The following is a 13,280-nucleotide window of genomic DNA, read 5'->3' as shown; positions in this document are numbered from 1 at the left end:
GATGATTTGGGTACCACTACAAAACATCTACGGAAAATGTAGTAAAGAGGATATCTAGCTAGTCTTTCAGTTCACAGAGCTAGCCAGCTAACGTTAGCACGTCTAGAGACCAAGGTAGCTAGCTAGGCTAACAACAAAGCTCTCAACTCACTTTAAACCGTGGTCGTCAGGATTAATTCCATGTTTCTTGCAGACGTCTTCGAGGACCTAAATACAAAGTATTGGTTATCTATCAGCTAAACAAGTTAACTAGCAAAGCAGCTTACTTTGTACAGACAAAGAGAGAAAAACGAGCAGGCTAAACTGAACAGTCATTGTTCAGCCGACATGAAAAGATCACTCTCGTTTTCATAACCTAGAAAAGGGAGACAATTATTTTAAACGCAGACTGGGAGAGCAGGAAATCAGCTTTATTACTACCTACCTGTAGCAAAGGTGTGTTTGGCGAGATTTTTACGGTTTGTCTTCTTCCATTGGGAGTCAGAACTGTCACTGTTGTGCTGGCCGCCATTGTGGTGTGACGTCCAGTTGTTTGTTTGAAAAAACTTTATTGACACAATTGTCTTTATGGCCCACTGTGGTAGCATCAGCGTGTGTGTGACTATCTGTACCTGTGTGTGATATGGTATTGTGTTAAAGGGGACACCAAGTGTGTGGTGATGGTGTGTTCCATTCTATTCGTGTCTGCTCTGTAGCAGAGGAGGAGAGAGGTTAGTGGCAGGGGGAGGCAGATGAGAGAGAGATGGAGGGGGAGGGAGGGAGGAGGAGGGTTTAAGAGGGCTGAACATTTTTCAGGTGCCTTCCTGGACTCATGGTGACTGGTGCTTTGATCTAGACATTCTGGTATGGTACACACACTCATACGCTCTCTTCCACACACACACACACACACACACACAGACACACACACACACACACACACACACACACACACACACACACACACACACCCCAAGGAGTTCTAATTACTTCCAACTGCTCTCAGTCTTTAATGGGGGAGAGAAGGAGGAGGAGAGGTGAGAGAACAGGGGAGAGGAGAGAAGGGGGAGGAGGAGGGGTGAGATAACAGGGGAGAGGAGTGGAGGAGAGAAGGAGGAGGAGGGGTAAGAGAACAGGGGAGGGGTGTGGAGGAGGGGTAAGAGAACAGGGGAGGGGTGTGGAGGAGAGAAGGAGGAGGAGGGGTAAGAGAACAGGGGAGAGGTGTGGAGGAGAGGAGGAGGGGTGAGAGAACAGGGGAGGGGTGTGGAGGAGAGGAGGAGGGGTAAGAGAACGGGAGGGGTGTGGAGGAGAGAAGGAGGAGGAGGGGTAAGAGAACAGGGGAGAGGTGTGGAGGAGAGGAGGAGGGGTGAGAGAACAGGGATGGGTGTGGAGGAGAGAAGGAGGAGAAGGGGTGAGAGAACAGGGGAGGGGTGTGGAGGAGAGAAGGAGGAGAAGGGGTGAGAGAACAGGGGAGGGGTGAGAGAACAGGGGAGAGGTGTGGAGGAGAGAAGGAGGAGGAGGGGTAAGAGAACAGGGGAGAGGTGTGGAGGAGAGGAGGAGGGGTGAGAGAACAGGTGAGGGGTGTGGAGGAGAGAAGGAGGAGGAGGGGTGAGAGAACAGGGGAGAGGTGTGGAGGAGAGGAGGAGGAGGAGGTGTGTGAGAGAACAGGGGAGAGGTGTGGAGGAGAGGAGGAGGGGTGAGAGAACAGGGATGGGTGTGGAGGAGAGAAGGAGGAGAAGGGGTGAGAGAACAGGGGAGGGGTGTGGAGGAGAGAAGGAGGAGAAGGGGTGAGAGAACAGGGGAGGGGTGAGAGAACAGGGGAGAGGTGTGGAGGAGAGAAGGAGGAGGAGGGGTGAGAGAACAGGGGAGAGGTGTGGAGGAGGGGTGAGATAACAGGGGAGAGGTGTGGAGGAGAGAAGGAGGAGGAGGGGTGAGAGAACAGGGGAGAGGTGTGGAGGAGAGAAAGAGGAGGAGGGGTGAGAGAACAGAGGAGAGGTGTGGAGGAGGGGTGAGAGAACAGGGGAGAGGTGTGGAGGAGAGAAGGAGAGAAGGAGGAGGAGGGGTGAGAGAACAGAGGAGAGGTGTGGAGGAGGGGTGAGAGAACAGGGGAGAGGTGTGGAGGAGAGAAGGAGAGAAGGAGGAGGAGGGGTGAGAGAACAGGGGAGAGGTGTGGAGGAGGGGTGAGATAACAGGGGAGAGGTGTGGAGGAGAGAAGGAGGAGGAGGGGTGAGAGAACAGGGGAGAGGTGTGGAGGAGGGGTGAGATAACAGGGGAGAGGTGTGGAGGAGAGAAGGAGGTGTGGAGGGCGAGTGGTATTCAGGTGGGAGGAGTGTTTTTTTCAGTAGGATGATTGTGGGTATTTCAGAGGGTCACGTGTCTCAGAGCCCTCCTGTTCAGTTTGGATTAACTTCAAACACCTAAGTTGGCGTTCGGTACATGTGACCCTGGGTCACATTCATTAGTGCACACTCTAGCAAGATGTTTTGCAACAGAAAATGAAAACATGCGTTTCTTACTGGACAAGTTCAGGTCATTACTCCCTGTTTCGGCCTATTTGCTTCCTAGTGAATACGAGGAGGAGTCTCCCTGTTATGGTATGTTCCAGGTATAGAACCTGCTGCTGTGAGTTCCTGGAGGAAACCCCTGCGAGGAAACGCTTCCTGTCTGGCCTGCTTCTGCTTCAAACACCTGTATTGGTCTTGTTTATTAGGGCAACGGGCCATGTTTTTAAATGCTCTTCAACCGATTAACTCAAATGAATGTCTTATTGCGCAAGTCCAGGAAGTCCCTCCTTGTTTCAGTCCGAACCTCCTTGGTTCTGGTGACAGACGGTCACAGGGTTTCATAGTGCCCTGGTCAAAAGTAGCGCCCTACAGTATATAGGAGTGTGGTTCCATTTGGGACATGACTACAATGTGATTACAGTTACACCGATCTCCTCTAGGTGGCAGTGTTTACCAGTGAATGAGAGGATATGTCATTCACGTTTCACTGGTTTTCTGCCTTCCTCGTTCCTATACAGGCTCAATATCATGGTCCATGCTGCTTGTTAGATCCCTGGCTACCCAGACTCCTTGCTACGCCACGCCAACGGAAAAGGGAAGGGGGACACCTAGTCAGTTGTACAACTGAATGCATTCAACTGAAATGTGTCTTCAGCATTTAACCCAACCCCTCTGGTCAGGTGACAGTGGAAGTGGAGAGGCTGGGGAACGAATAGTAATAATGAATAGTAATAATGAATAGTAATAATGGATAGTAATAATGAATAGTAATAATGAATAGTAATAATGAATAGTAATAATGGATAGTAATAATGGATAGTAATAATGAATAGTAATAATGAATAGTAATAATGAATAGTAATAATGAATAGTAATAATGAATAGTAATAATGAAGAGGCTGTTATCAAGCTGGGGATCAATACCCAATACCTACTAGGAAAAAGTAACAATATTCTATGAAGTTCATGTGACCTCTCTCTCTCTCTCTCTCTCTCTCTCTGTCTCTGTCTCTGTCTCTCTCTGTCTCTGTCTATCTCTGTCTCTCCCTCTCTCTCTGTCTCTCTCTGTCTCTCTCTCTCTCTCTCTCTCTCTCTCTGTCTCTTACTGTCTCTCTCTCTCTCTCTCTCTCTCTCTCTCTCTGTCTCTCTCTCTCTCTCTCTCCTCATGTCTTTGTAGAATGTGTCTCTCTATTTATAGTCAGCCTGGTCATCTCTCTCCATTCCTTGGAGTCTGGAACGTGTCTGCATGCTTTACCACACATACCCCCCTCATACACACATCCATCGGCCCAACCCTTGTATTTAAATAACTTTCTCTGACTGACTGACTGACTGACTGACCACCTCCCTTTCTCCTCAAAGAGAGAGAGAGAGGGAGAGAGAGAGAGAGAGAGAGAGAGAGAGAGAGAGAGAGAGAGAGAGAGAGAGAGAGAGAGAGAGAGAGAGAGAGAGAGAGAGAGAGAGAGAGAGAGAGAGAGAGAGAGAGAGAGAGAGAGAGAGAGAGAGAGGTGGTTTTTGGGCCACATGGCTTGGTTGTCAGTGAGAGTGTGTACTGCAACAGACAGACACACAGAGAGCCAAAGTGTGGTCGTGGACCTAAGGACTTCAAACTTGACCATCGGAAGACAAACCAGGTGACTGGACCGGATTATATTGGATCATTACATGATATTACATACTGGGATTATGACAAACCCAAAGGTAACTCCCAGATGAGAATGTTTACTGTACTGTTCCGTCCAAGAGAAGAAAAGCTCTGACAGAGACTGAAAGAGTCCTCAGAAGAGGAACAGGTTGGCCGGCTCTTTTGAATTCAGCAGCTGGATGTAAATACTGGATTTTAATGAATGTCCAGTATTCAAAGACTCAAGAAATACATATATTATGTGTCAATTTTCTAAGGATTCAAATACGTATCAGAGGACTGACAAAATATATATATAAGGACACGAGAAATATATGGACTCAAGAAGATATTCTGACTACACAAGAGTGTGTCCTTTAGATGTGTCTGAACAGTGGATCAGTCCGAGCTTCTCTACACACACGTGATCCAGAGAGCGTTTCACCCACGAGGGACGGCTGCGTTCTGACCTGTTTTCTTTGTGACATACCGTGAGTCGCCGACACATAAATAGAGACCCAGAAAATACCCAGAGTCCCTAGCGTCCCGGCAGAAACAGCAGAGCGAGAAGCAACCACGCACACTCACGCACAAACACACCTGGTTCATGAGTCGATACATTCAAGACTTGCTTTGTGTCGTGACGTTTTCCACTTCATCCTACTCCAGTATAGGACAGACACCCCCTTAACCCACAAACTCTCCCCTCTGACCTCTAACCCTTGACCTCTGACCCCTGATCTCTGAACCCTGACATCTGAACCCTGACTCCTGACTATGAGCCCTCAGGGGGGTCAGTACCTCAACAAGGCAGCGGTCTTCTCCTCGCTTGGCGCCGCCCGCCTCTCCCAGCTGGCCCTGGGCTGCTCAGTGGTCGCCATGGTGAGCCACAGTGCGGGCTACAGCGGAGGGTCGTACGGCGTGTTCTGCATGGCGGTGTGGTGCGCGTGCTTCGGCATGACGACAGTGGTGTTCTTCCTGGACGCCACCCGTCTCCACGCCTGTCTGCCCGTCTCCTGGGATAACCTGACGGTGGCATTCGCCGCCGTGGCGACCCTCGTGTACGTATGACATCACCATAATCATCGTTACACGTCATCATGTATGCATAACATCATCAAAATGAGACAAACAAGTGTTAGACATACATTATTATGTCATAAAGTAGACATGGGATAGCCTTTCACTGACTCACCATGACACCACTGACTAACCGTGACATCACTAACATGACATCACTAAACATGACATCGCTGACTAACACAATCCCCCTCCTCTCCTCTTCCTCTCCTCTTCCTCCAGGTATGTGACAGCCTCGGTGGTTTACCCAGTCTACTTTGTCAGAGCAGAGTGCCCCTACGGAGGCTGTGAGGTCCGGAACTTCCGCATCGCCGTCACTGTCTGCTCCATCGCCGGCTCCCTGTCCTACGGGGCCGAGGTGATCCTCTCGCGGGCCAAACCAGGCCGGGTCGTGGGCTACATGGCAACCGTCTCCGGCCTCCTCAAGGTCGTCCAGGGCTTCGTGGCGTGCATTATCTTCGGAGCGCTGGCGAACGGGACCGAGTATTCACGTCACGTAGCGACGATTTACTGCGTGGTCGTCTACGCCGTCTGCTTCGCCATGACGACTGTCGTGGTTATATTGACAGTGTCCGGTCGCACCGGGTGTCTGAAGTTACCGTTCGACCGGTTTGTTGTTGTTTACACGCTCTTGGCGGTTCTCCTCTACCTCAGCGCCTCCGTCGTCTGGCCCGTGTTCTGCTTCGACAGGAAGTACGGATCGCCAGAGCGCCCGTCGTCATGCCCGCGGGGCCGGTGTCCGTGGGATAGTAAGGTGGTCGTTGCAGTGTTTAGCTTCGTCAACCTGGCGCTGTATGTCGCCGACCTGGTGTACTCACAACGGATACGTTTCATAACCCAGCAACCACGGGTGTAGAACAGAATGGGACGGAACAGAACAGAACAGAATGGGACGGAACAGAACAGAACAGAATGGGACGGAACAGAACAGAACAGAATGGGACGGAACAGAACAGAACAGAATGGGACGGAACAGAACAGAACAGAATGGGACGGAACAGAACAGAACAGAATGGGACGGAACAGAACAGAACAGAATGGGACGGAACAGAACAGAACAGAATGGGACGGAACAGAACAGAACAGAATGGGACGGAACAGAACAGAACAGAATGGGACGGAACAGAACAGAATGGGACGGAACAGAACAGAATGGGACGGAACAGAACAGAATGGGACGGAACAGAACAGAATGGGATACAACGTTATTGTACAGCCAGAAGTCAACATTCACACAAAGACAATATGCTTCGTCTTCCCCCACCAACCACTGGTGAGGTGTAGAATAGGAGGAGGAGTAACTACTGAGTCAGAGAGAAAGGGGCGTCGACTATTCATCAATCAATCACATTTTATTTATAAAGCCATTTTTACATCAGCAGATGTCACAAAGTGTTTATACAGAAACTCAGCCTAAAACCCCAAACAGCAAGCAATGCAGGTGTAGAAGCACGGTGTCTAGGAAAAACTCCAGAGAAAGGCAGGAACCTAGGAAGAAACCTAGAGAGGAACCAGGCTATGAGGGGTCAGTCCTCTTCTGGCTGTGCCGGGTGGAGATTATAACAGAACAAGGCCATTAAGGCTTTTGATTGAGTACATCACCTACTTGCATGAATGTGTCACCCTCTTTTAATGATGGGCTTATATCTCACAACCATGTAACCATTGAGATATAAAATATTCTTATTCAGTGTTTATGCACATAACAGCCAGCTAACCCTGCTACGACACCCCATTCGGGTGACACTCAGTGACTGACCCCTCTCACACCACTCTAGATATGATGGGGGATGGATGACATCACTAAACATGACATCACTGACTAACACAATCCCTCTCCTCTCCTTCTGACTAGCCTAACACACCCTACCAGACCAGACCATTGGCATCTCTAGCTAAATCCCTATTATGCTGCCTCCCCCCCAACTCCCTGCCCCTCGAGCCCAGACCACCACTCTATCTGGGTGGAAGATTTGAGAGAGTAGCTCTACTTCACCAACCCATGACACACTCCACTCTCCGTTTCCCCAGTACCAGCCACCTCCCCTGCCCCTCTACCCCCAGAACCCCCCCTCTCTTCCTGGGGTGTGAGGGGAGAGTGTGGCCTCTGTAGCAGCCAGCTGGTTGGGGCTTCTCTGTCAGCAGAACCAGGAGAGGAACAGCACGGAATCTGACCAGCTCATCACACTCTCACTGGGGTCTGCACATTTACATTGAGTCCCCCACCCACTCTCTGTCTCTCTGTCTCTTACTGTCTCCCTCTCTCCCTCTCTCTCTCTCTCTCTCTCTCTCTCTCTCTCTCTCTCTCAGTCTCTCTGTCTCTTACTGCCCCCCTCTTTGTGTCTTCCTCTCCTCTCCTCTCCTCTCCTCTCCTCTCCTCTCCTCTCCCCTCTCCTCTCCTCTCCTCTCCTCTCCTCTCTTTTCTTCCTCTTCTCCTCTCCTCTCCTCTAGTCTCCTTTCCTCCTCTCCTCTCCTTTCTTCCTCCTCTCCTCTCCTTTCCTCCTCTCCTCTCCTTTCCTCCTCTCCTCTCTTTTCTTCCTCCTCTCCTCTCCTTTCCTCCTCTCCTCTCCTTTCTTCCTCTTCTCCTTTCCTTTCCTTTCCTCATCTCCTCTCTAACTGTGTCTCATCCTCCTCTTCTGCAGTGTCTAATCCAGGCTCAGGGTGTCTTAGTCCCGTTGTCAGGCACGACAGGAAGTTATCAATCCCATAAACACCCTACCGACCATCTCCATGACGATTTCAGAACCCAGTTTGCAGTTCCGTTGTGTTGTGTGCTATTATGTGAGTGCTATTAAGTTATGTTATACTATCAGGTTTTGTAAATTGAATAAATTAGAATTGGAATAACATGGAAAAATACAGGATTTTGGGGAGATTTGAAACCTTTTGTGATACATCTTTGTGTTGATTTTGCAGCTATAAATAAAGTTATATAATTGGGGATTGATACCATCACTCTAAGACTTTGTAGATATCTTGTATTGTACAGTGCTAAACATGTGTTTGTGGGGGGGTGTGTGTCTGTGTGTGTGGTGTGTGTATGTGTGTGGTGTGTGTATATGTGTGGTGTGTGTGTGTATGCGTGGTGTGTATGTGTGGTGTATATGTGTGTGGAGTGTGTATGTGTGTGGAGTGTGTATGTGTGTGGAGTGTGTATATGTGTGGTGTGTGTGTGTGTATGTGTGGTGTGTGTGTATGTGTGGTGTGTATGTGTGTGGAGTGTGTATGTGTGTGGAGTGTGTATGTGTGTGGAGTGTGTATATGTGTGGTGTGTGTGTGTGTATGTGTGGTGTGTGTGTATGTGTGGTGTGTATGTGTGTGGAGTGTGTATGTGTGTGGAGTGTGTATGTGTGTGGAGTGTGTATATGTGTGGTGTGTGTGTGTGTATGTGTGGTGTGTGTGTATGTGTCCTCTTCCTCCCCCTCTCCTCTTCCTCCCCCTCTCCTCTTCCTTTCCCTCTCCTCTTCCTCCCCCTCTCCTCTACTCCCCCTTCTCCCTCTCGCCCCCTCTCCTCTTCCTCTTCCTCCCCCTCTCCTCTACTCCCCCTTCTCCCTCTTCCTCCCCCTCTCCTCTTCCTCCCCCTCTCCTCTACTCCCCCTTCTCCCTCTTCCTCCCCCTCTCCTCTTCTTCCCCCTCTCCTCTACTCCCCCTTCTCCCTCTCCTCTGCTGTTCCTTTGCTCGGCTCTCTCTCTGTGCATTCTCCTGCTCACCTCCTCCTGCTAGGGAATCTATTACAGACAAATGGAGTTTGAAGATGGATGGAGGGAGAGAGGGAGGGAGAAAAGGATGAGGGAGTAAGAGAATGCGAGAGAGAGAGGGGGATGAGGTGAAAGAGGGTGGGAGGTTTGGGGGGACTCAGGTTAGCAGTCCATAGAGATCACACACACACACACACACACACACACACACACACACACACACACACACTGTGAGAGTGATCTGTGTGGACAGGTGTCCATCCTAACCATCATGAGGTTCCTGCCTCTCCTGCCAGAGGGACTATAGAGGCTATGTATTCATACTGGGCCTGCAGCCTAAATGGGACCCTACTCCCTATTTAGTGCACTACTTTTGACCAGGATAGGGTAACATTAGGTACGCAGGCTGGCTCGTTGTCATGACAAATCTGGAACGGCCCCTGGGCCCACATTGATGATGTCACTCACTGTCCTAACTGTCAGTCACTCAACACTGCGTGGTGATAGGTTGTGGGTTTATTATTAGGCCTATATCCCTGACCAACTGGCATCCAAACCCAGATCTAAACCTTAACCTTAACCTTAACCCTTACCCTAAACCCTAACCTTAACCTTAACCCCTATCCTAACCCTAACCTTAACCTTAACCCCTACCCTAAACCCTAACCCTAACCCTAACCTTAACCTTAACCTTAACCCCTACCCTAACCTTAACCTTAACCCCTACCCTAAACCCTAACCTTAACCTAACCTTAACCCCTACCCTAAACCCTAACCCTAACCTTAACCTTAACCTTAACCCCTACCCTAAACCCTAACCAAACCCTAATCCTAAACCTACCCTATACCCTAACCTTAACCCCTACCCTTACCTTAACCTTAACCCTAACCTAAACCCTAACCCTAACCTTAACCCCTACCCTTACCCTAACCTTAACCTTAACCTTAACCCTAACCCTAATCCTAAACCTACTCTTAACCTTAACCTTAACCCCTACCCTAAACCCTAACCCCTACCCTTACCTTAACCTTAACCCCTACCCTAAACCCTAACCCTAACCTTAACCCCTACCCTAACCCTAACCCTAACCCTAACCAAACCCTAATCCTAAACCTACTCTTAACCTTTACCTCAACCATTTTAAATGTCAACTTCAATGGGGGTAGGGACGTCCCAAGGATACCAGATTGCACAAGACCTTTCTAACATGGCTGTGCTCTGAATGACAAGTATTACACAACCTGTTGGCTGTCTCTCTCTTTTGTGTTGTAGTTTTTCATCCGGCGGCCACCATTTGTAATTCCCCCATGCAGGGAGAGAGATAGCCCTACGGTGGAACAGGAACCATAGACTGAGAAATTTACATTTCACAGAACATCTTGTGGCTTGTGCCCTCTTCTCCCCCTCTCCTCCCTCCATCTCTCTCTCTCCATTCTGCGCTCCCTCCTGCCCTCTTCTCTTCTCTCCCTCTCCTCCCTCCATCTCTCTCCCATCTCTCCATTCTGCGCTCCTTCCTGCCCTCTTCTCCCCCTCTCCTCCCTCCATCTCTCTCTCTCCATTCTGCACTCCCTCCTGCCCTCTTCTCCCCTCTCCTCGCTCCATTTCTCTCTCTCCATTCTGCGCTCCCTCCTGCCCTCTTCTCCCCCTCTCCTCCCTCCATCTCTCTCTCTCTCCATTCTGCGTTCCCTCCTGCCCTCTTCTCTTGTCTCCCTCTCCTCCCTCTATCTCTCTCCCATCTCTCCATTCTGCGCTCCCTCCTGCCCTCTTCTCCCCCTCTCCTCCCTCCTTCATCTCTCTCTCTCCATTCTGCGCATACTCCTGCCCTCTTCTCCCCCTCTCCTCCCTCCATCTCTCTCTCTCTCTCCCTCCTGCCCTCTTCTCTCCCTCTTCTCCCTCCTTCATCTCTCTCTCTCCATTCTGCACGCCCTCCTGGCCTCTTCTCCCCCTCTCCTCCCTCCATCGCTCTCTCTCTCCATTCTGTGCTCCTCCATCTGAGAGAGAGAGACAGATGAGTGCCCTGGAGTGAACTTGTCTGCCTGTGTTATTAGCTTTGCGTATCTCTACACCCGACAAGCAGTGTGTGTGTGTGTGTGTGTGTGTGTGTGTGTGTGTGTGTGTGTGTGTGTGTGTGTGTGTGTGTGTGTGTGTGTGTGTGTGTGTGTGTGGTCCACGCCTAGATGCCCCCCTCCCCTCTGCAAATCAAAACTGATTCAGGCAGTCTGTGGTATTTTTAATAAATCTCTGGGGATTTCTTTTTCAGAAAAAGAGCGAATGAGTGTTGTCACGCCTCAGTACTCACGCAGGGGAATAGATAGTGCCAAGGCAGTCGGTGTTAAATTGACTTGTGAGAGGAGAGAGAGCGGGGGGGAGAGAAAGATAGAGGGGGGGGGGGGGGGGGGGGGGGGGGGGGGCTGGAAGGCACAAATCAATACGTTTTTCATTCAGACACTTTTCAAGATTAGTTGGAAGGAGAAAACAACTATGTTTGAGTGTTTGAGAGATCACATTGAGTGATTTTGAACCATTAATTTTGCCACAGATGTTCTTTCTGCCAGCTACAATCTCTTCTTGGCTCCCTAAAATATTTATATTTCCTCACCATTAAATATATTCAAATACTCTGAGAGAGAGAGAGGCTAGTTTTGACACCACCAGTGGGACCGCAATAAATCAGGTGTCGGGACGAAAATGGCCCCGGGCCACAGGTTTCAGACCCCATCCTAGTGACAAGGGGTAGATTTGGGAATGGGCATTGAGTGCTGATCTAGGATCAAGTCCCCCTTGTCCATATAAACTAAATGATTGTGATCTAAAAGGCTAAACTGATCCTAGATCAACACTCCTACTCTGAGACGCTTGATTTATATGGTCGCTGTACCTAAGGGGAACCTCTACCTAGGGTTTAGCTGACTTCATTCTCATCCTGTACAACTGACAGAGAGGGTAACAGCTGGGATAGTTGGAACGGAACCCCCCTTGGCCGTGCATTCTGATGTGTATATATAGCTTCTGCTGGTATGAACGGTATTCCACTGCAGGGCATTCTTCTTTTCTCACTCCGTCCGAAGCATGGGTTCAAATACTATTTGAAATCATTTCAAATACTTGATCTGTGCTTGATTGAGCTTGCCTGGCTTAATGGATGAATAGAATAGTTTACAACACTGTAAACCCCACCTATCTGGCACTCCAGGCAGGCTAGAGCAAAGATTTAAAATACTAATTGAACCCAGGTCTGCTCCATAGTTCAGTTCAGCACAGAGCCCCAAACACACTTGACTAGGAAAAATGGAAGCACAGTTTTTATCTACCAGAGACTTTGGAGTCATTTTAGAACGAACACAAGAAAGACAGAACACCGTTAATGAATGTATTCAGACAGACAGGGGACATAGCGCTCATTAAAGTGGGGACACACAGTGGTTGAGCCTGTCTAATTTTAAGGGTCTTCGTCAAATTACCCAGACAGACAGCAAGTACCCAGGGATCCAGGAAGGGAAAACGTCGAAGCCGACCAATCACATATCCCTTTTAATATTCTACTGTCTCACTAGCAAATGGTGGCTGTGTGTTTCTTGATTTGCAATTCTGTTCAAATCAATTAGGAAAACTTAGATTTGACCTGAACTTTTGATTGAAATAGAATCCCCTCTGTGTCTCGTCAGGTCTCCTCTCCCCTCCCCTCCCCTCCCCTCCCCTCCCCTCCCCTCCCCTCCCCTCCCAGTTCAGATCAGACAGAAAAAAAGGAAATATATGATGTTAATTCTATTGGTAATATTTGGCTTTTTGAGGCTTTTTGAGAATTTCCTGTCCTATGATTCCTGTGAACTAAGTCCCCTTCATGGAACTTCAGAGTGTCCAGCATTCCGAGAATGTCTGGCAGGCAGGGAATTCTGCATCTCTTAGATTCCTGGATAATCCGCTCCGTCAGGAGTCTAGCTCTAGTCTGGGTACCAGTCTTTGTAGCTGACATTAATCTCATTGCTACTCCGGTGGTAGCAGGAGTGGAATGTTATAGCTGAATAGAGGATGGAAACCAGGCTAGTCTAGACCCACACATGGTCTGAATAGATGCAGTTTGGAAAAGACGGGGAAGGGCAATGTTCTCGGGGATCATCAAGCTGTTGACCTGGGTTGAAGGGGGAGAGGGGAGAGGTTGCTGGGGGGAAGCTCAGGTGACAGGGTTGGGTTGGGGAGTCTGTTATGCACGGAATGTGCTAGTTCCTTTTTTGTGTCACTGCATATGGTCCTACAGATGTAGCTTCCGTCTATGACAGTGTCTCAGTAGTCTAACAAAGCTTTCTGTCCCCCTTCGTCGTATTGTTTTCACCGACTGTCCAGGTTTTGAGATCAATGCAGATTAAGAAGAGAAGAAGAAGAGAGGTGGCCCCAAC

At 49.3% G+C, this 13,280-nt stretch overlaps 2 protein-coding genes across 2 annotated transcripts in view; one reads left to right on the top strand and one right to left on the bottom strand.

Moving 5' to 3' along the window:
• LOC110493312 (tether containing UBX domain for GLUT4) overlaps positions 1-705 on the bottom strand; it is a 49,661-nt gene extending 48,956 nt beyond the window's left edge. The window contains exons 1-2 of the mRNA XM_036948025.1: positions 425-705; positions 152-207 (exon numbers count right to left, since the gene is read on the bottom strand). Of these exons, the coding sequence (XP_036803920.1) occupies positions 152-207; positions 425-511 (143 nt within the window). The 5' untranslated portion in view covers positions 512-705. The remainder of the gene's footprint in view (positions 1-151; positions 208-424) is intronic.
• A 3,243-nt stretch (positions 706-3,948) lies between these two features.
• LOC110493418 (myeloid-associated differentiation marker-like protein 2) lies at positions 3,949-6,172 on the top strand. Its single transcript, XM_021567674.2, has 2 exons — positions 3,949-5,168; positions 5,410-6,172. Exons 1-2 carry the CDS (start codon positions 4,885-4,887, stop codon positions 6,041-6,043), a joined length of 918 nt encoding a protein of 305 aa, XP_021423349.2. The 5' UTR covers positions 3,949-4,884; the 3' UTR covers positions 6,044-6,172.
• The last annotated feature ends 7,108 nt before the right edge of the window (positions 6,173-13,280 follow it).

The sequence above is a fragment of the Oncorhynchus mykiss genome, chromosome 17 (assembly GCF_013265735.2).
Source record: "Oncorhynchus mykiss isolate Arlee chromosome 17, USDA_OmykA_1.1, whole genome shotgun sequence".
NCBI classification, from domain to species: Eukaryota; Metazoa; Chordata; class Actinopteri; order Salmoniformes; family Salmonidae; genus Oncorhynchus; species Oncorhynchus mykiss.
The sequence above is the reverse complement of the archived record's forward strand: the minus strand, read 5'-3'. Positions and strand labels throughout refer to the sequence as shown.